The sequence below is a fragment of the Sceloporus occidentalis genome, unplaced genomic scaffold, assembly GCF_023333645.1.
Source record: "Sceloporus occidentalis isolate IW3139 unplaced genomic scaffold, rSceOcc1.0.p SCAF_258, whole genome shotgun sequence".
In the NCBI taxonomy this organism is placed as follows: domain Eukaryota; kingdom Metazoa; phylum Chordata; class Lepidosauria; order Squamata; family Phrynosomatidae; genus Sceloporus; species Sceloporus occidentalis.
Genome location: NW_028317238.1, coordinates 969,696 through 995,017, shown reverse-complemented (window position 1 = coordinate 995,017; position 25,322 = coordinate 969,696). Strand labels below are relative to the sequence as shown.

Genomic DNA, 25,322 nt, shown 5'->3' with positions numbered 1-25,322 from the left:
ATACGATAAGACCTGATTTTTTTTTATATTCCCAATTCCACAAATTAGTCTGTCCCTGCTTCAGGACAAATTAGCATAATTTTTATTTAGTCTCTAGTGATATCAGTCCTCAATGCCTAATATTAGTGAATAGCAAAATCATTTATTTACAATGAAACCCAGTATCTGAGCAATATTAGCAAAAGAGTTGTGATCACAATTGAACTACACTTGTGTCCCTCTGATGGGGTATTTTCACCAATTGAAGAGTGCTTTGTACCACTCCATCCAAACTATTGTTTCAGCTAAAGCTCTGGTTGGCGCTTCGTCACGTAAAGCAAAGCCAGGCCAAGGGAAACTGCGCCTCTTCACCTAAACCCTGCTATAGTGTATGAACACCTCGGTGAGTCAAAAATGGCTCCTTCCTTTTGAACTGAGCCGGACACAGCTAAACCAAGAGAAGAAAATACAGATAACAATAACAATAATCCTCCTCAATAAACCACCTATTTTCACATAACAAACGACCAGCCACCGACGCTAAGCTAACGCTACAAAGCGCCTTTTCCCTCAGGGTCGGCTTTTATACGCCTTGCGCTCAACGCCCCGCCTACTCCACAGACAGTACCATTTCTTTAGCATGTGAGATTCCCGCTCTCACCTCAGACACCGAACCTCGAGTCCTCACCCCGCTACATATCATAGTATTGATGGGCGAGCTATTAAAACCAACTCTAGTATATTCCGTACGAAACTCATCAGTTATTCCAATCTCTGCGTTATGAGCCGATCGCGTGAGCAGGCGGCCACCCCTTTAACCCGCAAGTGGTAGGTACGGCGGCGCGCTCTCTGGCGCTTGCTGACCGTGTGTGGAGCCGTCACTGCAGCTTCATTGATTCCCGCCCGAAATTGACCGGCGGGAGGTATGCATTAGTCTGCACTTCCTCGCCGTTAAAATCACCGAGGCCTCCGGCCGCCATTAAGACCGCCACCATGGCGGAGGGGGAGCTGGAAGTGCCCGAGGAGATGTTCAAGGGTGTGAAGTATTACCCCGTGGGGGATCTGGATCCTCAGGTAGGTGGCTAAAGGCTCACGTTTCCACTTTATTCTGTATTATGAGTTTGGTGAACGCTTCGTGCTCCAGGGTTCCGTGTGAGGGCAAATAGGCGGCTTGGGAGCCTGCAGGGTCGGCCTGCACTTTATAAGGCCCCTCTCCGCACTTTATATTAACTTAACTCCCTCGTAACGTGGTGTTTGCCTTTGTTTTCGCCCTTCGCGCTTTACTTTCGTTTCTCTCCACGGCGTATGTGTGCGTTATTCCCTTTCTCAGGTATTTACTTGTTGCAAAAAAGTGAGCCCATTTGTACTTAAAGCTGCCTTTTGGAGGGCTCGGGGAGATGACGTAAGCAGCGTACTTCCTGCGAAATAGTGAGACACACATTGATCTGTTTCAGCGGCTCTAACAAGTAGCATTTCGGTAGCTTGGCTTCTGCTGTCAGTTTATTCAATAGAATCGCGTTGTTTTAATCTAGAGTTGTTTTAGGAAGATGTATTTTTCTATCCCTGATCTTTATTTCAGAGGAAAAGAAATATCTAGATAAGTATAAGCTGCACAATCAATGGGGATGTTCAAGTGCCCTTTACAAAGTGGCAATGTTTTTTTATATAAAATGTACTAATTAAAGTACAAAGTATAAAAAGTGAACTTACCAGGATAACAGAATTATTGTACTTTTTATGCTTTACGTTAGCAGCCTGCAACGCCAGTATCCCAATTAACCAATGAGAAAAAATAAATGACATCACCGAAACTTTCTGCGTTCGAGACTATATATCATTATAGATATAACTGTTAAAATCCAAGTGAATAAATATTACATATAATTTCACCCTTCCTTTTGTTTGTTACCCATACTACTTTAGATTGTAAGCTCTTGAGCGGAGCCCTAAAAAGCCCACCGTTGAGGGCCCGGTTCTCAACTCCTGATGTATCTGTATTAATGTATATTAGTGATGTGTGTTAACTGTCCCGATTAAATCGTACAGTGCTGCCTAATAAATAAAAGATAATATAATTGTTAAAATCCAAGTGAATAAATGTTATGCGTCTCAGTACTAGTGGTAGTAGGATGTGGCCGGTTTGACTAATTTGTCTTACCTATATTTATACATTAGCATTTTGCAAAATTTAAGAAGCAGAAACCCTAAAAAAACCTCTAACTCTAAACCCATCAGCCTCACAGGGTTTAAGGAAAAACTGTGATAAATAAAGCATCTGAGGACAAGAGAGTGACTCGCGCTGCTAAAAAGCAAAACATTTATTATAAGTTACTCTATCAAATTGAACACATTCTATAATTCGACTTTACTTGTAGGGTTTTTTTTTTGGTGCATTTTTAGGTTTATTTTTCAGGGAATAATTTATTCTAGAGAAAAACATGCAAAGGAATCATCCGCATGCAAACTGGGTAGTTCCCCAATATGTGATTTATGTTATGAATGCACTCCGTGTCCGAGACCCCTTGGTTATATCAAGAAGGCGAAAAGAAATGTATTTTGCCAACCCAGCTACACAGATCAGATGGTTCTCATGTTCTCTGTTGCCTAGGGCCTCTAGGCAGTCTGCTTGCCTCCTGCCTTCCACAACATCTGTTGGTAGGTAGATAATCTAAAATGTCATAGACTGTTTCAGACGATTGGAAAGCGTTTCCTATTTGTGTCGTTGGATTGTGGTTTTTTTTTTGGAGAATATACACAGGAGCATCTGCAGCCATTGGCCATCACATAAAATATCATAGACCTTCAAAATATTTTTTGGCAATCCAACCGATTTTTTTCCAGGTGTTAACAGTGTGGCAAGAATCACAACCAATTAACCAAACATGAGCCAAAGATAAAGTTGAATAGTAAACAATCTGAAATGCAAATGGAAATACCATAACCATAAACCAATAATTCAACTTAAGGGGAATTAAAAAGCAAGTATTTTTATTTGAACATTAAACACAGTGCTGTATACAATAATGTATTTTAATGTTTGCCCAAGCATGGTTTTATTTCATTTCGTCCCAGGAAGCTTATTTTATCTGCAGACCTGGAAGCTGCCAGTTTAGGCAGGTGTAATATTTAGAGCGACTTTCCCTACTCGACTACCACACTGAGCTGGCTCTTTGACAAGTCTGCTTCCCCATAGGCTTTCATTTGCCAGTGTCCTGTAAAATAACGTCCATAAAGACATGATTTTATGAATTTAGTATGCAAGAACTTGGCTGTCCCGCACAGAGCCCGGACCTCAACCCCATTCAGCACTTTAAGGATGAATCGGAACTGAGATTGCAAGCTGGGCGTCTCTTCCGACATCAGCGCCTGACCTCACAAGCGCTCTACTGGATGAACGGGCAAAAATTCCCACAGAAACTTCCCAAAATCTTGTAGAAATTCTTCCCAGAATAGTGGAAGCCGTTATAGCTGCAAAGGGGGGACCGACTTCATATTAATGTCTATGTATTTAGAATGTGATGTCATCAAAGTCCCCAGTGGGGTTATGGTGAGCTGCCCCAATATTTTTGTCACATGGATACCTTCAGATTTATAGAAGGTGTATTTTGTCAGTTCAAGGTGTTCTCTTTTGTAAACTCGATATTAATTATGCAACAGGTGGTTCAGATGCTGAAGGCTGGAAAGGCAAAAGAAGTTTCCTATAATGCTCTCGCCACACACATTATTGCAGAAGATGGGGACAACCCCGAAGTTGGAGAAGCTCGTGAGGTTTTTGATCTTCCTATTGTAAAAGTAAGTGATTTAAACTTTAGCAGCGCTTTTTTTTCCCTCGCATATAAGTTTAATTTGTTTCCATGTTTCATCGACCTATGGGAAATGTATAGATTATTCCAATATTAGCCAGATGTTTGATGTGGTGTGGAAACGTGATATGAATTCAATGGTTCCCTTGCCCATGCTTAAGTTTAAAAGGTAAATGTCTCAGATTGTTACAGTCCTAATTCTTAACACCTGTCTACACTGTTTGCATGAGGAGTAAAGGATAATTTGTATAAAATGTCTTTGCTATACCTTTGGCTTCTGGTGTAATGTAGAGAGGGTGATTGATGGCTGCTAAAATGTCACTGCTGACACAACTTTTTCAGTCCCTACGTGGGTCACGTTATGATTTATGGATTTTCTGCATGGGTTTTGAAAGCGCATGTCCTCTGTCCTGTAACTGATGCCAACGTGTGTTCTGCTCTTAGGCGTTAGACTCGTGCTTTTCGTGTATATGGGAGCAAATTTATAGGCGTGCTAGGAAGTTAATATTAATGACAATCTATGCAATGCGTACAACTGGAAGGAAAAATACATGCTTTTAACCTTGTATAACAACAACATGTGGCTACAACTTTTCCTTATTTTGCTGTGTAAGCATACATTTAATGTATAAAGCTGAAATGTAGGATTAGGAGATATCTGTGCTTTAAGGATTTTACTGGTTTGTTATGCACCCGAGGCTCAATTTGGTCAACAAGTTGTAACTTAGAGGGAATATAGTATACTTTATTGATTATACACCTTCTAAATACCTCTACTTACCTCTAAATAGCTGACTTAATGCATTGACAAGGTTAAATTACACCAGCAATTTACCCCTCTGCTGCTTTTATGCATTTTCTGTGCTGGGGTCTATGGGTTTTGGAAATGTTAAGTCCCAGGGAGATTCGCAACAGAAAAACTTTTCATCTTCATAAATATGTGCCGAAATTATCCAGTTTTTGAGAGAACTTGATACATTTTATTGGGCCAGCGTAGAATAAGATGTAGAATTACATAGGGTTTTGGGACCTCAGAGATCTAAAGCCGAAACCCGTGCACCCCGAGTTACAACAAAAGGTCAACAATCAAACAACAAAATACAATTTTTTTTGTCTTGGGCTAATAACTTCCCAATTATCAACTTTTTCCGTTTACTATTTTTTTTTTTTAAGAACAATATGTTTTTCTCTAAGAGGGCATATTATGTAATTTTACCTGTCTGCCGCATGTTGTAGTAATCATTTGGTGGGGAAAAAAAACTTGGCTTTGAAAGTAATCTTTGTGTTTTTCTTTTCTTTGCAGCCCTCCTGGGTTATATTGTCTGTTCGCTGTGGCGCCCGCCTTCCGTATCCTTTTTTTGGATTTATTGGTTACCCTGAAGTTTGCCGAGTGTTTTTTTTTTTTTTTGTTTCAAAATTTTTGTATGGAATAAAATATTTATATGACTGAGAAGGTTCATTGTAGCCTTACTTATAGTAACAATTAGGTCTTAAGTCAGGCCACAGAAGCGCGTTTAGATCATGATTATGCTGCTGGGAGTGCCCGTAACGGACATCACAAGTAATGGTTTTTGTAACCCATCCAACACAAAAGTGATCTAGCTTAAAATACACTTTTTAGTGCTCACTTATCATAGTATTTATGCAGCTAGGTAAAGCGATACTGTTCGTAGTATGAGTTCTGTGCCCACTGATTATTACGAGCATGTCGCCTTTTCCTCGACATCCCAGCTGTTACCAATAAGAAGGAAAACGGTTCTACATATGTATCTTTTGTAAATTTTTAGGTCATATTTTCTTTCAACACAAAGGCTTTTTTCATGAGCGTCTCACAAAACGAGTTCCTTCCTTAATAAATATTAACAGTGAGAATGGATTTTCTCCAGAGTCTGGCCAGATCTTTTTTGGGGTCGTTGCGTGTCTCTCACAGGTACGTTTGTGGATTTTTTTTCTATATCTTTGATGGGAATTCACGCATCGGTGCTATATTTTACATTTTCACACAGGACTAACTAGACATGCAGAGTTATTATTGGGATTTGTCTCCTTGTTTTTTTATGCAATTATGGAGTGACAATATTTCACAGCTCTAGAATGTGATTATGAGACATTATGTATGTAGTTACTTAACGTAAAGAATGTTATGCACTAAAGCTGTTTAACGCCCTTTTAAATGTCTCCTAGTATGGTTACAGCTCATGTGACAAATATGATTACTAAGCCAGCGAATGTCAATATAACAGACGCTTATTTTGATTATATGTTGCTTCCAGCTAAGACCCAGACAAAGATCTGTTAGTTCCTCTAAGCAGAGATTCATTTCACCATATTAAGTTGGTAATATGCAGGGCAAACTCAGCCCTCCGAGTTAGGGAAATGTGCTGTTTTTAGAAAACATACCATATTTGCTCGATTATAAGACGACCCCCCAAATCTGAATATTAATTTAGGGAAAAAAAGAAAAAGCCTGAATATAAGACGACCCTATAGGAAAAAAGTTTTACCAGTAAATGTTAATTCATCTAAACTATTTTTTTTAAATAAAAGCTATAATTGAGAAAAATATTTTGGTTTTATTTCATTCTATTTTCCAACCTGCCCCCCAGTTATGCACATCTGCCCCAGAAATGCCTTATACCACCTATATGCCACTGTGCCCCATGATATGCCTTTTAACCCTATATGCCACTGTGCCCCATGATATGCCTTTTGACCCCCCCCCCCCCACCTTACCGGTGCTTCTGACTTCCCTGTCATTTAGCCGGGGCAGCGTGTAGATCCCACGCACTTATGCTGCAGCCGGAAGGAGGTGTGGCTAGCAGCGGGGGTGCGGGGAACTCTGATCCCTGACAGCCGGGGAAGGTCTGCGCGATGGACGCAGACAACCCCCGCTGCTAGCCACACATCCTTCCTGTTGCAGCGGAAGTTGTCTACTCGAATCTCGTAGACATCTACACACTGCCCCAGCTACACACCGGGGACTCAGAAGTACCGGTAAGTGGGGCGGGGGGGGGGGGGCAGGAGGATCCAGGTCCCCTGCAGACCTAATTGAGGTCTGATTCTAAGACGACCCCGATTATAAGACAAGGGGTATTTTTCAGAGCATTTGCTCTGGAAAAAAAACCTTGTCTTATAATCGAGCAAATACGGTACTTTTTTTTTTTCTCACCTCTTTGATGTTTTCTGAGAATAAGGGATAGGGGGAAGTAAATAATGAAATTTAGTATCTATTTTTATAGGTGTTGAATGCTGTTCAATACAGCCATTGCATTTTTGTTCTAAAAAGCCAACAAAAAAACCATATTCTTTTTCCCTATGTATTAGGTTTCCCCAGACGATCGGAATGCTCTTTGGGCACTAACTACATTTTACGGTGGGGACTGTCAGCTCAGCTTAAACAAAAAGTGTACACATTTAATCGTTCCTGAACCTAAGGGGGTAAGAATAATAGTTTTTTTTTTGTTTGTTTTATGGTATCTTTACCACATCTTTTACATTTATATACTTTTTTTTTTTAGATGTAGACGCACTTATTTTTTTTCTTTTTATTTAAATAAACTGAAATAACAGCGCAAGAATAATAAACTACTAAGTGCAGTGTGTACACAGCATGATTAAAAGTGATTGTTTCAGGCTAATTAGAAGATATTTAAAAACATTAAAAAATGTAGAAAAATTAAATTAAAAAAACAAAAAAAATTAAGCAATCCTAAAAATACAGCTTGTATTGTTTCTTTTATATATGTGGCAGTCTCTTCATCCACCAACAGTAATATTGTAAAGTGATTAGATTGTGTGACAGCTAACTGTACTTAGAAATTGCTTGGCTTATGGGCGCACAAGGAACTCTGATCTAAAATATGTTGTGTTTGATTAGTTTAACTTCTATATTTCATTTGTTACTAGAAAATGTATAGATTATGTGCATTGTTGTAAACATATGTTCTCCTTATTTTCTAGAATAAATACGAATATGCTTTTCAGCGTGGAACTATAAAAATTGTTACTCCAGACTGGGTTTTGGATTCAATATCTGAGAAGAAAAAGAAAGATGAAGCACCTTATCACCCACGCCTGATTGTATATGAAGAGGAGGAGGAGGAAGAAGAGATGGAAAATGAGGATGGAGACTCTCAAAATGTTAGTGGAGATGAGGAAAAATGCTCCTCTAAATCAAGCCCGTTTACTTCCCGGGAGGGGTCTCCTTTGGCCAATAGAGAGTTTTCGCCTAAACGTACCACCTCAAATAAGTCAAAGGGCGAGCTAATGTTTGATGATTCCTCTGACTCGTCTCCTGAAAAACAGGAAAGGAATTTAAATTGGACACCGGCAGAAGTCCCGCTGGTGAATACTGCCAAACGAAGACTTCCACATGGCAAAGACTCTGGGCAGATTGACTTGTGTGCCAATGTTCCACCAGTGCTGGGCAATATTTTGCCTCCTGAAGCCCGAAGCAGTTTGCTTACGGCAGCCCCTGGGACCCCTGGTTCTGAAAGACCAGATTTGATGTCTTTCCGTGGTCCAGCTGTAAGGACGCTAAGAAATATTACTAATAATGCCGAGATACAACAAATTAATAGACCATCAAATGTAGCACAGGTAAGATTTTTCTGTATAAATGTATGTACGCAAAAATGCCATAACCCCCTTTTCCAATTCCAGATCAAATAAGCAATTTCATTTCATTTCATGCAGAGTTTACATATTTGATCATTATTTTTTTCCCATTGTAGATCTTGCAAACTCTTTCAGCATCTACCAAAACTTTAGAACACCAAGTTACCCACCCACAGCAAGGGCATCCAAACACTGTTTTTGGACAAGTAAAACCTTTAACGTCAGAAACACATTTGTTGCAACAGTCACAGCAACAGCCTCAACATCATCCTCTTGTACAGCTGCAGCCGCAGCAGCTGCTGCAGTTGCAACAACAGCAACAAATTACACAGCAGTCTTTCCCGCAACATCAATTTCCACAAGTGAACCAACAACACCATGTCACACAGCTGCAGTTTTCGCAACAACAGTTACATCGACCGCAGCAGCAAACAATTCAACACTTCCAACAACATGCGCTGCAGCAGCAGCTTCATCAGCTACAGCAGCAACAGACGCTGCAGCAGCAAAATCTACAGCAGCAACAGAATCTTCAGCAACTGCTTCAGCATCAGCAGAACCTGCAGCAGAATCCAGCGCAGCAGCAGTCCCTTCAGCAGCAACCAACGCTGCAACAGTCTATTCAGCAGCAACAGGTGCTTCAGCAGAATATGCAGCAACAGACACTTCAGACAAGCCTCCAGCAGCAACAGAATCTTCAACCAGCCATTCAGCAGCAAAATCCAGCTGTGCAGCAGAACCTGCAGCAAAGTATGCAACAAATTCAACAGCAGCAGAATATGCAGCAGATTCAGCACCTGACACTTCAACAGAAACAACAAATACAGCAGCAGCTCCAGGCGCATACCCTGCAACAACAGTTACAAACGCAGACTCTTCAACAGCAGCAACTTCAAGCACAGACTCTACAGCAACAACAAATTCAGCCACAGACTTTGGCTCAGCATCCAATGCAGAGCCAGATACTCCAGCAGCAACAACAGCATCCGCTTCAAGGACAGGCTATGCCACAGCATCAGATGCAGTCGCAGACCCTTCCTCAACAGCACCACCTGCAGCAGCCGCATCAGTTACAAACTCAGACCATGCAGCAGCATCAAATGCAACCACAGAACATCCAGCTGCAACATCAAATTCAGGCGCAGTCTCCGCAGCAGCATCAAATCCCACCCCAAATGCTGCAGCAGCAAACTCTACAACAGCAGCAAATCCAGCAGCAGGCTCTGCAGCTGCAGCAGCAACAGATAAAGCAACAGACCCTACAGCAGCAACAGCTGCAGCAGCAAATACAACAGCAGCAAACCCTTCAGCAGCAACAAATGCAACAGGCCGCCCTTCCTCAACAGCAACTACAACAGCCTTCAGTTCAACCGCAGTCTGCACTCCATCAACCCCCTATCACGCAGGTGTCAATCCAGCAGCAGCCTTTACAGCCAGGTGCTCTACAGCAGACTTCCCTTCAGCAGCAGAAACCCAACCTCCAGCAGCTACAGCAACAGTTACAGCAGCAACATCTCCAGCGACTGCAGCAGCAAAGACAAATGCAAAATCAGGCACAGCAGCGGCTACAGCACCAAATTACTAATCATCAGGCAACACAGCCGCAGCAACTTCACGGTCATGATCCGTCTGTAGAAAGTAAGTTGAGCAGTAGATCTTTGAGGACCCAACTGCTGCATTTATTTACCAGATATTTGCACCCGTTTTCCATGCATGCATTTTTTTCAATAATTTTTTTTATGAAATGTGGGGGGGTTTCTCCTCCTGGGACAGTACAGACCACCTAAATGAGTCTCAAACATTTGTTACATTTCTTAGGTCCTGGAATGGACCTTTTTAATTCAACCAAATCATGGGAAGGTTTTTTGGTTTCCCTTTAACAAAAAAATAGTTTTGTTTTTGCCGTTTTGACTTAAAGCTACTGAAGCTACAGCTGTATGCCACCTAGCAGACCTGCATCAAGCATCCCCCATACATCCGTGCCTATGTATTCGGATTGGCTTTTGGCTACATAGGGAACGTTTTAGTATGAAATCCCTTGAATTGTTTTGAGATGCATGTTTTTTTCTTTTTAAATAGTTTTGTTGGCGTTAATATAGATGTATGCCTTTTGTGGCCCTTAGCAGTCTAACTTTAAGATTGTCTTTTAAGATGGAATATTTAGGCTTTCATAAATATATCTTCTAGTTCCTGAAGACTATTTTCTCTTGGGCTGTGTATTTGCAATTGCTGACTACCCGGAACAAATGTCTGATAAACAACTTCTTGCAACCTGGAAGCGGGTAAGATTGCCTTGTACCTCTTTTTAACAAACATCACTGTTTATTTTAACAGACCTTATGCTGAATATAAATATAAGGAGACATATTTACATATTGTCCTGAAACTATTCCAAAAAAAAAAGAAAACCTATTTAAAGGCACACCAGTGAGGTCACCGAAAGTATTGAAAGTAGAAATCACAAGCAAAAAAACCCAAAAACGCTAGCTTCCTCCTCCACATCCCGCTGTAGCTGACTTCATTTTGTTATGGCTTTTTTTAAAATACTTATAATGAAAATGAAACCATAACCTTCACCTCTAAAGTGTTAAAGCTATTACTATTATTGCACTTTTCCTTGCAAGTGTATGTAAATATCCCTCTTACCTCTTATTTCTCTTCTGTAAAGATAATTCAAACCCATGGTGGTACTGTGGATCCCACCCTTACTAATAGGTGTACTCATCTTCTCTGTGAAAGCCAAGTCAGCAGCATGTATGCCCAGGTGAGTATCAATGTCTTTCTGTTTAATCAAGTTCTTAATAGACTTCTTGCTACCCTGTAGTAAACTATTAATTATCCAGGGGGTTCATTGACTGGGGCACTAGCATATTAACATTTATGTTCTTGACCACATTCCTTTTCATAGCCTCTAAGACTCTCTATCTCACACATTTGCTGTTCAAAAGACTTCTTATAAGACGTCTCATTTCGTTCTGGCATTGTTAATTAGGCTATGAAAGAGCGGAGGCGCTGTGTAACCGCTCATTGGCTGAATGCTGTCTTAAAGAAGAAAAAGATGGTACCTCCTCATCGAACCTTGCATTTCCCTGTTGCATTTCCACCAGGAGGCAAACCGTGCTCTCAGCATGTAAGTATATTTATTTTTCTCTGTACTAGTTGGCATGTAACAATCATTGACATTTAAGCAGTCGAACCACCAAATAATGGTAAGCTAGTTAATGAAGCTTACATTATTTCATTATATTTTGTTGGTTCTTGATAGATTTCATATAACAAATTTTTTTCTTGTGTGTCAGATTATTTCGGTGACGGGGTTTGTTGACAGTGACAGAGATGACTTGAAGCTAATGGCTTATTTGGCGGGTTCCAAGTACACTGGGTATCTCTGCCGAAGCAACACAGTTCTTATCTGTAAAGAGTAAGTGATGGATTTTTTACTCTGTCTTCCTTCCCTCCTTTTAAGTGTTGTAATTGATGATCATATACAGCATTATTTTGACTTTATCATTACATAAATGGCATATTCTAAAAGGTATCTTTGCCAATTCTGCTGAATATAAAATATTACAAACCTGATATGTAATTGGGGACATCTTTAATGAAGTAAAATTTTATTCCATTCATGTTATTGTTAAATGTAGGTTTATGGTTAAGCGTGGCACAATAATAGGTAATGTCCTGTGCCACATGTTATAACCGTAGGAAAAAAAAATCCCTTAAAGTACATGGCTTGTTCTTCAAACTATATAGACAAATAAGACATTGCAGACATTTAAAGTGAAATCAAATACAAAATGGTCTAGTTGACAAATTAAGCTTGTTGCTGGAAGGACTAGCCATGAGCACTGCTTATGCTTGCAAAAACCGAAGTAATATATCACAATGTTTAAGAATTGTAACCAAAACTACAATTCTTAATATCCCTGGTTGGGAATTATTGCAGCCGAAGGTATCTTATAAAGTATGCAGTCTTGAATGTGAACGTTGCTGGTGGATGAGATGAATGGCGCTTCTGGAATAGCTGTGTTATGCTCATGCATAGTGATCATAAATGCATAATTTGTCATGGTGCAGTGGCACGTACGCACTGGGATTATAATCGCTGTTGGCTTTTTTTAATGTTCTGCTCTTCCCTGAATTTACTATGTATAAACTGTAGCTGCGGTCTATTGCAACTTCAAAGGAAATCCAGGTTTTAACATTTTGACAGAATTCTCAGCTAAACCCAGCTTTATGTTGAGAATGCTCATTTATTTATATTTTATTATTATTCTTTGCCTTCTCTACGGTGCATCCCTCTGGCTGCTATTAATCTACATCAGGCATTTGCAGTTCACAGTTGGTGGGACCCTGACCGTATACGTTTTTTTCGGTCTTGTTTTCTCCCAGTTGTAACAACTCTCTCTTTTGTTTAGGCCCAGTGGGTTGAAATATGAAAAAGCTAAAGAATGGAGGATACCGTGTGTCAATGCATTATGGCTCTGCGACATTCTTCTTGGAAACTTTGAGGCTTTGCGGCAGATTCAGCACACTAGATACACTGTATTTAATCTTCAAGATCCACTTTCTCCTTCTCCACATCTGGTGTCTAACCTTCTTGGTAAACGCACTTTTAACATTTTGCTATTCACACATTATGCTTAGTTTTGCTTTGATAATTTGGTGGGAAACCTGTTTAAGTTGTAATCTACCGTTATTCCTTTAGTTATTTAATGTGGCAAATAGTGGAATATTAATGAACCCACATGCAGTTTTAATTTGCTTACTACTGTTTGTGTCGAGTTGAATTTATATTTAAATATTGTAAAGATATCAGATGAAAAACATATCTAAAAAATGTTAAGTGATCATCTCCCTATTCACTGCTGAACTATTTTATCAAGAAAGTGGATGGGTTTTATTGTACTTTTTCCCCTTCATGCCCCAGCTATGTAGGGGTGTTAATTAACTTTTATCTTATGATTGGAAATTGATATGGATTTTTTTCTTAGTTACATACATACTACATAAGGTTGAAAAAAGACCATCAAGTTCAACTTTTCTACCTAACCTTCCTACTCTTGATCCAAAAGAAGGCAAAAAAACCCAATTAAGCTACTTCGAATTCTGCCATCAGGGGGAAAAAAAATCCTTCTTGCCTCCAAAAGGCAATTGGATTTCTCCTTGGATCAAGAAGCTCTAAAATATTTATTCTGTTTATAGCCAATTAGTAACTGGATGTTGTGGTTTATCAAGGCTGACAAATGGTAATGGAGATGCATTTATTGAGACAGGGCGTGCAAATCATAGGTGCCCACAACCTGAAGTTGCAGAACTAATTTAGCCGTTACAAAGACCTTTGATTTTGTGAAGAACGCTGTATACAAGCTCTGATGCACCTGGAATATGTGGATTTTTTTTCGCCTTTTTTGGTAGTTATGAGCATAAACCAACAACTTTCAATTTACTTATTTTCTTTGCAGATGCATGGAGAGTTCCGTTAAAGGTTTCATCAGAACTTGTTATGGTACGTTTACTACAAACATCATTCTGATTTTTAAGTTGATTTAGGGGCACAAATAGCTTTCCTGTGTAAAATGTCAGGTTATGTACCTGGTATAGATTTTACTTAGAATACTTGTGTACCAGCTTCTTGTAAAATATAATAATTGAACTTTGGAAAGAGATACATTCTAAAATGCATATGTATGTGATTCCTGAAAACAGAACTTAAAGGGAAACCACCAGCATATCAAAGCTGATCGTCCCTATCAAATTATCCTTTCCTCATTGCAAGTGCTCTGGAGGGATTCTACATGATCCCTCCTTATACATTTGCCTGTTTCCCTGCCCCCACGCCTAGGATTGCAGGAAATATCTTGAACTGAACACATCTACTTGTTTTCCTTCTATATGTAAAGAATGCATTTTAAAGTGATTGCAAAGTACTTTAATATGCATTCTTTGAGGCTATATGGGATACTAAACTGCCTTTTTCATGTATAATGTGTCCCGCTGTGCTGCTAGAAATTTGGCTGAACGTTCTGCATGGTTTACAAGTGATCGGGGCTGTGGAAGGTACGCACCATTCAAACACCCAAAATTACAGGCAGAGCAGATTAGTATGTATTCATCGCTGTAACAGAAAAAGGCTAATTCTGAACCACATCCGTGCACCACTTCATCAACGTTTACAATGAGCCAAATTGTAGATAACTTGTTTAGCCAGTGCTAAAAAAGTTTACCACCATGCTTACTACTACGGGTTGATCTCTTCCTATTAAAAACACATAACCAAGCCTGCTTCTGATGTTTTGTATGCAACTCCTAATATCTGCATATATTTTTTTTTTACACATCTGTGCTGAAACCTAGTGACATTTTTGAGACACAAGTGCTGCAGTCTGTATCAGTTGAAACCCTATGAACTTTTTTCAAAATAAAAAATGGAAATAAATTAGGGCTGCAACTAACGATTATTTTAATAATCGATTAGTTGGCCGATTATTTTTTCGATTTAATCGGATAAAACAATGCAATTTTTGTTCAATTTAAAATAATGTAATAAAAAACGTACAATTTACACTTTAATCTCTTTATTGCAATGGCCTCTCTCTCTCTCTCTCTCTAGTCACCTTCTTATATTACTGACATAATAATAAAAGCTACAAGAACCCAAACAGTGTTTCTCAAACTAGGTTTTAATGCAAAGTTATTAGTAAATATTAATTCATATGTTAACTATTTTTCATATTTAATAAAAACTATGAGAAGAAAGCCTTGTTTAAATTTTTTTTTTTTTAACCAAACTGCCCCCGGTTATGCACATCTGACCCCCAGCTTGCCACTCTGCCCCATATATGCCTTATACCTCTTATATGCCAGATTCCACTGTGCCCCCTGATATGCCACTGTGCCCCTGATATGCCTTATACTCCTTATATGCCAGTGATATGCAACTGAGCCCCCTGATATACCTTTTACCCCTGATATGCCTAATATCGATATGCCTTATACCCCCTATATGCCCTGAAATTCATAATACCCCCCATACACCACTATAACTCACCCATACACCACTCTGGCTCCTCCCCCTCCCATACACCACTCTGGCTCCTCCCCCTCCCATACACCACTCTGGCTCCTCCCCCTCCCATACACCACTCTGGCTCCTCCCCTCCCATACACCACTCTGGCTCCTCCCCTCCCATACACCACTCTGCCTCCTCTCCCCCTCCCATACTCCACTCTGCCTCCTCCCCCTCCCATACTCCACTCTGCCTCCTCCTTCATAGAAGCCTCAGTGTAAGTGAAGGTGAGTAACGGAGGCTGTCTGTGCGATGCAGACCCCCACCGGCTGACAGAGAGGATGATTCTCTGTCAGCCGGTGGGGGTCTGCACGATGCGCACAGCCAGCCTCCGTTACTGCCCTTCACTTATGCTGAGGCTGCAGTGAAAGTGCCTGTCAGTAAGGAGTCGGGAGAGAGGCACTCTGATGTATGGGAGGGGGGAGGAGTCAGAGGGGTGTATGGGAGGGAGGAGTGAGAGACCGGCCGACAGTGAGGGGAATCCAGGTCCCCTGCAGCGTTGCGGGGGATCTGGATTCTAGTATTATAATCCGATCTCTGTTTGAGGTCGGATTATATAAGGAGAGGAGTTTTTCAGAGCATTTGATAAAAATCGATTCGATTAATCGATAATGAAAATCGTTGACAACGATTTTCATTACCGATTTTATCGATTAGTTGTTTCAGCCCTAAAATAAATGATCCTTATGGCCAGAGGTCACCAATATGTACGTCGTCTACCTGAAGAAGATTTTTTAGTGATCTTGGGAGTGTATGTCTTGAACCTGCGAGCATTGGCGGGGCTCTTCTCAGTTCCATTAACTGTGGGTTTTCATAGTTGGAACTAGTTGTTCTGTCTTTCGCATTGACGGGGACATCTTCGGCAGAGTGGTTGTCTAGACAGATAATTTTGCAGTTACTATTATAGTACGCGGGACAAGCATCCTTAAACAGTGTATCACCTTTACATGTGCAAAGTCTTTTTTCTTTTTCTGTAAAGCATGAAATATCAACAAAGCTTTCATATGTTGTAGCAATGTACCTTCGATAGCACACCATACATATAAAAAATATATACAGCATGAATATGGTTTCATCATACTTTTTTTTTTTTTTGCAGAGTATCAGAATACCTCTTAAACCTAAACAAAATGAGCCTGTTGTTCAGCCTAAACGACCAAGGTAAGCTAAATATTTGGTAGGGCAATTTTCCGTTCATTAAAACTAAAATAAAAAAATCTACCACAAAGCTGTTTTGTGCCAATCTGGCCAAGTTTCCTCCTTGGGGCCGAGCGTAGATATAAAATGACGTTGCATACATATTACCCTTGTATAAGTATAGAAGCATTTCATGTATCTTGCCAAACGAGTATACGAGTACTATGCATTTCAGCTAAAAGAAAAATTTAGCATTTAAATTACTGGGTGTAATAAATATAGTTTGTTTTTCCCTAGAATTGAGGATTTACCAACCCCAACGAAAAAACTTTCCCCTGACCTGACTCCACATGTAATGTTTACTGGATTTGATCCACAACAAGCACAGCAGTATATCAAGGTATGGTATAGATCAACAAAAGTAAGAATTGTGTAAAAAAAGCTATTTATTGGATGATTTAGGTACCTCTGTATGAGAAGAGATGTCTAACTGAGTAAATATATTGGGTTTTTTTTCTGGTAGTAGCTCATAAGGAGTAGAATAACTGGGGTTCCCACCACAGAAAAGGTTATTATAAAGGGGAGGCACATTCTGTTCATGAGAATGTTTTCTCTTTAGACCCACCATATGCTCAGGAAACCATAATTAAAATAAGATGCATTTAAACATTTTCACTATAAAAAGCATAACTGTTTAGCTCTGTTAAAGTGGAGCGCAGCTTGTTTGTGTCCTTTATCTCTATTATAGTAAGGCAAAGCTTGTGCGATCTCCAGTGCTACATGCCTTTCCTTCCCCTTAACATCCCATTAAGTCGCACATAGCTTGCTTAATTCCTTCCACCGGGTGTTATAGGAAACAATTTTGTGCTATAGGCATAAGCAAGCCTCTCTACCCTGTAAATGCAAACTGGGACACCAGCCTTAACCATAGAGTAGTCTTAGAGCTTGTTCCAAATGGTTGTGTGTCCTATGAAGGGGGATTCCTTAAAATGCCTTTACAGGCATAATTATCTCTGCCTCTCAATACTTATTTAATTGTATTTAACAGTGGCTATGGCGATATCATATTCCGCATCTACCCTATGATGCCAGAAGCTTTGTGGATAATAAATAAATAAAACAAGGATGCACATATTGAAAACATGCTTAACCCCTTAATGACAATTGCCGGTCCTGGCACGGCACGGAAAAGCATGTGCTTTACGACAATTGACGTGCCAGGACCGGCACGTCTTTAAACGGGTGCAGAAAGCGATCTACTATCGCTTTCTGCACCCAAAAAGCGTTGCTGAATGCCTCGACCTCGAGGCATTCAGCAACGCCGCGATCGGCACGAAGGGGCCATCTCTGGCCCCTCCACGGGGCGTCAACATCCGCCATACTTTGTATGGCGGCGGACGCCCGTTTTAAAAGCGTTTAGGAGGCGATCGACGATCGCCTCCTAAACTTAAATGGTGTCGCTGGAATGCCTCGATCAGGAGGCATCCAGCGACACCAAACACTAACCTTTTGATGGGCTGTGACCGCTCCGGAGAGCGGTCACAGCCGCAGCTGCCGGCAATCTTCGCCATCAAGGAAGATGGCCGCCGTCCTGTAACAGGAACCACAAATTTTAAAAGTTCGCTAGATAGTCCAGACCATCTAGAGAACTTTGGCTCCACTTGCAGGTTGAATACAGGTACTGCATTCACCATGCAAGTCAATGGAGCCCAGCTTTCTAATCACAGTGTGATTAGTAAAAATAAATTAAAAAATAAAATTAATAATAATTAGAAAAAAATAGTAAAAAAACAGTAAAATGTAAAAATCATTTCCCACTGATGTCACTATCAGGGGAACCTCCAAGTTGAAAAAAAATGTTAAATTTTTTTAAAAAAAAAATAAAAAAAATATATATATATATAAAAAATATATTTTTGTGAGCAAGTCCTAAAATTAGCATATTAGCTTAAAACAATTCTCGCATGGAAAGAGTTAAAATACTGGCATATTAAATGCCCGTGGGGTGTCTACTTTTAAAAAATGTATGATTTGATGGGGTAAATTGAATGGGCCAGGTTCAACAACGTCCCAATTAACACGGGGGGAAGGATGGCCACACATCTAATTTCCAATTAGAAAAATGCACACGTACCAAATGTGGCCTTTTAGTTCCCCCAAAAAATGACACACCCATGCATGTGGGGTATCACTGCACTCAGGAGATGTTGCTGAACACATTATGGGGTGTCGTGTGACAGCGGCATATACCAGGAGCTGTAAATTCATACATAAAGTAGGTGTGTGTGGGAAAAATACACACACAAAAATATTACTGCAAACTTTGAAAAAATGCTGGTGGTAAAATATGTGCATGCAAAGAGTTAAAATACCAGCATTTAAAATACCCTGTGGTGTCTAGTTTTGAAAAATATATGGTTTTGTTGGGCACACTGAAATGGCCTGGCTCAAAGATGTACCAAATAGGGCATGGGCAGTGGATCCCAAATGCCAAAGTTCAACATTGAAAAAAGCGCATGCCCCAAATGTGGCCCTTTTGCCCCAAAACAGCCAGGCAAAATCATTCATGTGAGGTATCGCTGTACTCAGGAGATGTTGCTGAACACATATTGGGGTGTTTTGTGATAGTGACATATACGAGAACATTTTAATTCATACCTGAATTAAAATGTGTGTGGAAAACCAAATGCAAAAAAATGACTACCACAAAGTTTGACAAAGACTGGTGGTAGATATGGTGCATGGAAAGAGTTAAAATACTAGCATTTGAAATACCCTGGGGTGTCTAGTTTTCAAAAATATATGGGTTTATTGGGCACACTGAAATGGCCCGGCTCAAAGATGTACCAAATAGGGCATGGGCAGTGGATCCCCAAATGCCAAAGTTCAACATTGAAAAATGCGCATGCCCCAAATGTGGCCCTTTTGCCCCCAAACAGCCAGGCAAAATCATTCATGTGGGGTATCGCTGCGCTCAGGAGATGTTGCTGAACACATATTGGGGTGTTTTGTGATAGTGACATAAACTAGAACATTTTAATTCATACCTGAAGTAAAATGTGTATGACAAAACAAATGCAAAAAAATGACTACCATAAAGTTTGACAAAGACTGGTGGTAGATATGGTGCATGGAAAGAGTTAAAATACTAGCATTTGGAATACCCTGGGCTGTCTAGTTTTCAAAAATATATGACTTGATGGGGTAAATTGCATTGGCCGGGTTCAAAGATACCCGAAATGGCACATGGGGGGAAGAATTACCAGATTTGGAAAAAATGGCTTTGAAATAGCAAAACGCTACCTGTACTTATTGCCCCATAATGGGTAGAAAAAAGCAAAAAAACATAAAAACATTGGGTATTTCTAAACTCAGGACAAATAGTAGAATCTATTTAGCAGGTTTTTTCATTACCTTTTATAGATGAGTAAAAGATTTTTCAACTAAAAGTTAGAAACAGTCATTTTTTTCTAAATTTTTCACCATATTTTATAATTTTTTTAATAGTAAATAATATGATACAATCAAAACAATGTCATCTAAAGAAAGCCCTTCTTGTCCTGAAAAAAACAATATCTAATGTGTGTGGGTTCAGTAAACGGGAAAGAAGAAAATTACAGCTAAACACAAGCAGCGCAGAAATGTTAAAAAGGCCATTGTCACAAAGGGTACAAAAAGTAAAATCAGCCTTTGTCTCGAAGGGGTTAAATAAAAGTAATTTGATACAACTAAATGTTTTCATTATGTGCATCCTTGTTTTATTTATTATCCACAAAGCTTCTGGCATCATAGTGTAGATGCGGAATATGATATCCCCATAGCCACTGTTAAATCTAGAAAGCTAAGAACTGCTGACGAGATGGGATGTTGGGGAAGACCTTCTTTACTGAATAGATATGACCATTTGTGAGAACCAGTAATACGCATTGTTTCTTATCAGCAACAACAAGATTCATGTATATAAAAGAAAGTTAAATAGGGTTTTTTAGACCTGGATCTTTTTATACACCTAATCGGTGATTGTGAATTGAGACCTGCATGTACCAAATGAGTTTATAGACTGTTATCTTTGTGTTGACAAATATATGCAATACGTATTTTACTTTATTTTTACTCTTTTTATTTAAGAAACTCTACATTCTCGGTGGAGAAGTCTCTGAATCTGCACAAAAGTGCACTCACCTGATTGCCAGCAAGGTGACCAGAACTGTCAAATTTCTGACTGCGATTTCAGTAGCGAAGTACATAGTGACTCCAGAGTGGTTAGACGAGAGTTTCAAATGCCAGAAATTTGTTGGTATGTATAAACATAACACTTGATTTAATTTTATGTGATGAGGAAGGAAGAAGTTATGAAGGCTCTGAATATAGTACTAGCGTATGCAACAATATCCATTTAACTGACCAGCTGTGAGCTAGGTGCAGCCGACAAGACCTTTTTTAAGGCTTTCGGTAGCTGGTTATGCAGACATTTAGTGACTGGCTCGCTAGTGATGGTTTTTTTTTTCCATAAACCAAGTTATAAGTGTTATAGATCTTGTTAACAGTGTTTTCATAAAATTATAAAGCGTTAAAAGGCATTGATCCTTAATTACCACCCTTAGTAGTAACTTGGCTTAGGTTGTAGTTCTAACAAGCACTTTTCTGTTTCTGTATACAGTAGGAGTGAAAATTTAAACCAGGTTTGTCTTTTTTCATATACAATAAGCCAAATATAGATTTTAGAATGCTGTCTTTTTTTATTCATTTTAGAGGAACAAAGCTACATACTGCGAGATGCTGAGGCAGAAGTCTTGTTCTGTTTCAGTTTAGAAGAGTCTTTAAAAAGATCGCGTGTATCCCCTCTCTTCAAGGTATATTTTAAGACAAACTTACACAGTATACAATTACTTTTGTGGTTCCTCTATTACCATTGAACACCCACTGTCGTGATGAGTATCTGCTATCGGCATAAAATTCAAAAGTTAGTGAGTTTATACTTAGACTCGGATTGTACTGTGTTGTGCATCTGTTGCAGTCAGTGGGATCTCCGCTCTTTCAGAGTTTTGTTTTGAGTTTTCCCTGACTGATACGTGATCAGACTGTGCATATGTATGCTCCTTACACATGTACTGCAGAGATTCTAGCTGGAGATGGTACAATTTGCTGAGATGGGCTCCAGTTGGCATTACGTTTTGCACTGCATTACTTACCAGGGTTTCCACGTGGTTTGATCAGCCTCGTCCTTCTTGGCCGCATGGCCCCGTTAGCCTACTTAGTCTATCATTTTCCTGGACGGACACCAGAAGGGCTTAATCCAGAACCATGAAAAAGTACTCTTGGGATATGTCAGCGCAAAAAATTCTGAAGCAAATATTCTGATCTGTTTGGTAGTCCAACCATAAATGAACATCCTTAAACTACCAGTCTAAATGTTCTTGCCAAACCATCAATATGAATGAAAATCTTATTGTTGGATAGTTCCATAGGATTGATGTTAACCTTAAGCAAACGAGTGACTCGAATCTCATTATTCTCTTTCCCCCTTCTTTCTTCAGGGTAAATATTTTTACATTACACCTGGAATCTGCCCCAGTCTATCAACTATGAAAGCTATCGTGGAGTCTGCGGGTGGAAAAATACTAACTAAACAGCCTTCTTTCCGAAAAATCATGGAGCATAAGCAAAACAAAGTATGTGCGGTCACTTTTCCCCGATATAAGATATTTTTTAAAAAATATGTTTATTTCAGAATCTGTCAGTGTGATGAATGCCATTATGCCAATATGCATCAAATTAATCTTCCTGTTTTTTCTGTTAATACCATTTGCAGGCCTTAATGTATTGCAATGCTTTTTATCCTTAATGCTGGCAATTTTTGGTAGACTGCCATGGTCAGTCCAAAATATTTCCTGCAGCATGAGATTGCTTTTATACATAAAAAATATGAGACAGACACTTCTATTTATATGTTTGACCGATTTAATAATTCTCGTAACAGGTCTTGACAAATTTTTGTGGAAGTTTGGAACCAGACAATTCTGGGAGGCAGATTGATTATTGTTTAGAAAACAAAAAATAGGAGCCAGGTCTCAAACAATCCAGGAGCCATGGCCTGCTTAGCCCTGGGGTTTGTCAAGCTGCCCTGTGATATGTTTTCATTCCTACATTGATTGTCCCAGACAGAGGTTTTTTTGTAAAATCTAAGAGACCTATTTGCTCTTTGTTTGCAGAGTTTAGCAGAAATCATCTTGATATCTTGTGAAAATGATCTCCATCTATGCAGAGAATATTTTGCTAGTAACATTGGTAAGCAAAGTCTGCGTCTTTCAAACGTCTCCTTGAAAAGTCTTCATTGTGTTAATATTTTTAATGGGTTTTTTTTGTTGTTTTTTTTACAGATGTTCATAATGCAGAATTTGTTCTGACTGGAGTTCTTACCCAGACATTGGATTATGAATCATATCCTTTTGAATATGTTATATGAAGTGTATTTGTAGTTTATTTGCGTTGTGCTCTTTAGTATAGATGGGCTTTTTATTTAATTAATGCTGCATTTTGTTTTTCAAACGGCATTAGGCTCCAGCAGAAAATTCCTATGTTTAGCACTACTGTAAATTTGGTCCGCAGTTCCAATTTCTAGCATTTTATTGGAGGGAATCTACCCAATTGGAAACCATGAACAGGTAAATTACAGGAATTTACCAGGGTGTTGGGATGTTGTTAGATGCAGTTGATCCAGAAAAACCAACAGCTGGAGGTACCAGGTTGCTCAGTCTGCTACTGTGTCAAATTCAGCGTTTCATTATTTTTTTGTCTGTAGTAATCCTGTCCTAACACTATGAGATTAATAATTTATTTTAGCGATTGAGGTTCTCTAGCATCAATGAGGCTGCAGACAGGACTGGACAGACAAAGGTTTGTTCTTTAAACCGTAATAAAACCTAAATGCCCTGTACATGTGCAGATTAGGTATCGATAACGATAATTGTTCTCCATTTTTTTGTTAAAAATATCTGCATGTTTTGCAACTGTTAGCGCTGAGGTTTAAGGGAGGCTTAATCTTGTGCTGGTTCTCCTGTGTTTGGATAAAAATGAGTCGGGTTTCCAGACTGCGCAAGTTCTTTGTACACCTTTGTATAAGTAAATGGGATTAGTTCCGCTATCTGGCGAGGATTTCACTAAAGCCCATGGTGTAGTTTATCAAGACCACAGGCAAAACTATTATACAGTTTAAATCAATTGCATTTACATTCCAGATCAGCACTGGGCTGCAGGGTCACTGGGCTGCATCAAGCTTCTACAATCAAGTATTTGTGTTTTTAAAATAGGTTTTATTTCTTAGGACTGGTTTGCATGCAGGTATTTACACTGTTTAGAATTGTTTTTAACAAGTTTTAAAATGAAATATTTTAGTGTTTTTCCCTTGACATTCACACATATAAATTTACATAACGCCCTTGAACGATTCCGTTGCCACTGCGTTTTGGAACACATCGTGCGCTGAATCGACTTGAAGAAAATCCTGTCCTTGCTTGTGAATACACAACAGTAAACGGGGAAATAAAAATAAATTATGTCCATCTTTTCTTTGGATGTGTAACTTTGTTAAAACTAAACATAAATTATTATGTTCTGTATTATAGTAGGATTTTAAGAGCCCTGATGAGGTTTGACATATTCTTTCACTTTTTATGAGATTGTAAAATAATGAAGGTACCTAAAAAAGTATTTTTATGGAGGAAAGGGCTAATCTTTATTAAATAACAAAATTAGAAAATTAAATTTTGTTTTGTATTTCTAAATCCAAAGTTCATTTTTATATTTGATATTTTCCAAAGTTTAAAATAAATATACTTTGGTTGTAACTTTTCTGTGTATTTTTTTTTATAAATGGCTTTGTGTTTTCTGACATTGGTCGTGATTGCCGAAAACTTTGAATGCTCATGCATAACTGGTCAAAAGTAGATGTTTTTAATCCTTAAGCTTCCTGAGGCACAGCAGAATAATTTATGCATTATACAGGGCAAGCTTGACCCGTCTTGCTGGGGAAACTAGCCATAAACTGCCTTTATTTTGAATGGTGGAGAAAGAGTTTAAACCAACTCTCCCCTTAGTGAATAAACTCCTTACCTGTATAAAACTAACTGCGTATTGTACCAGAATTTGCCTGCAGAACCATATGGCCCATCTAGTCTGGCAATATCTTCCTTCTGTAATGTACATACTGATTAATGTATCTTTACCGATAACTATGGACGGATACTTATGCCGTTGTAACTATAACTTGAATGCGATCATTGTCGTCATCATCCATCAGTCACCATAATTAAAAGATAAAGCTTCTGCAATTTGTAGAATAGTTTAAAAAATATTGTTAGAAAAAAAAAAAAAAAGTCTTCTAGTCGGCTTGGTAATGAACGTGACCTTATCCAGCTGTGTGTGTGGAGCTTCTGTCTTGACTCCCTGTTGATGCGTAAATGAGGCACTCAGACCCAGCAGGACGTTCCAAGGTTTGTTACGTTAAGTAAAAGATTTTAGAGTGTGAATCAGATTTTGGAATTCACAGGACTTCTGTAGCCAAGTTACATTTTCCTACTTTTAATATGCTATGTCTTAGATTATAGAATTATATCACGATCCTGATATGGAAAACTATGAGAATCTCTGCAATATTTACTTTATGAATAATTATCTCAACTAAGACAGTGACTGTAAATCAATTAAACTAATTTTC

The 25,322-nt window shown here is 39.0% G+C and overlaps 1 protein-coding gene across 1 annotated transcript; it reads left to right on the top strand.

Annotated features, from left to right (window-relative positions):
* Positions 1-972: 972 nt before the first annotated feature.
* On the top strand, positions 973-23,072 carry LOC149275908 (PAX-interacting protein 1-like). Its single transcript, XM_089504153.1, has 20 exons — positions 973-1,053; positions 3,637-3,771; positions 5,086-5,129; positions 5,649-5,712; positions 7,107-7,220; positions 7,743-8,381; positions 8,516-10,037; positions 10,587-10,681; positions 11,068-11,163; positions 11,392-11,529; positions 11,699-11,820; positions 12,818-13,002; positions 13,865-13,908; positions 16,569-16,630; positions 16,904-17,006; positions 20,735-20,903; positions 21,359-21,459; positions 22,144-22,278; positions 22,819-22,894; positions 22,987-23,072. Exons 1-20 carry the CDS (start codon positions 973-975, stop codon positions 23,070-23,072), a joined length of 4,011 nt encoding a protein of 1,336 aa, XP_089360279.1.
* The last annotated feature ends 2,250 nt before the right edge of the window (positions 23,073-25,322 follow it).

Excerpts from the sequence above, each read along its gene's own strand:
- LOC149275908 (XM_089504153.1), top strand. The coding sequence starts at position 973 with ATGGCGGAGGGGGAGCTGGAAGTGCCCGAGGAGATGTTCAAGGGTGTG. Across the intron at positions 10,038-10,586 it reads TCATGATCCGTCTGTAGAAA|TTCCTGAAGACTATTTTCTC; the intron begins GTAAGTTGAGCA and ends TATATCTTCTAG. Across the intron at positions 13,909-16,568 it reads TTTCATCAGAACTTGTTATG|AGTATCAGAATACCTCTTAA; the intron begins GTACGTTTACTA and ends TTTTTTTTGCAG.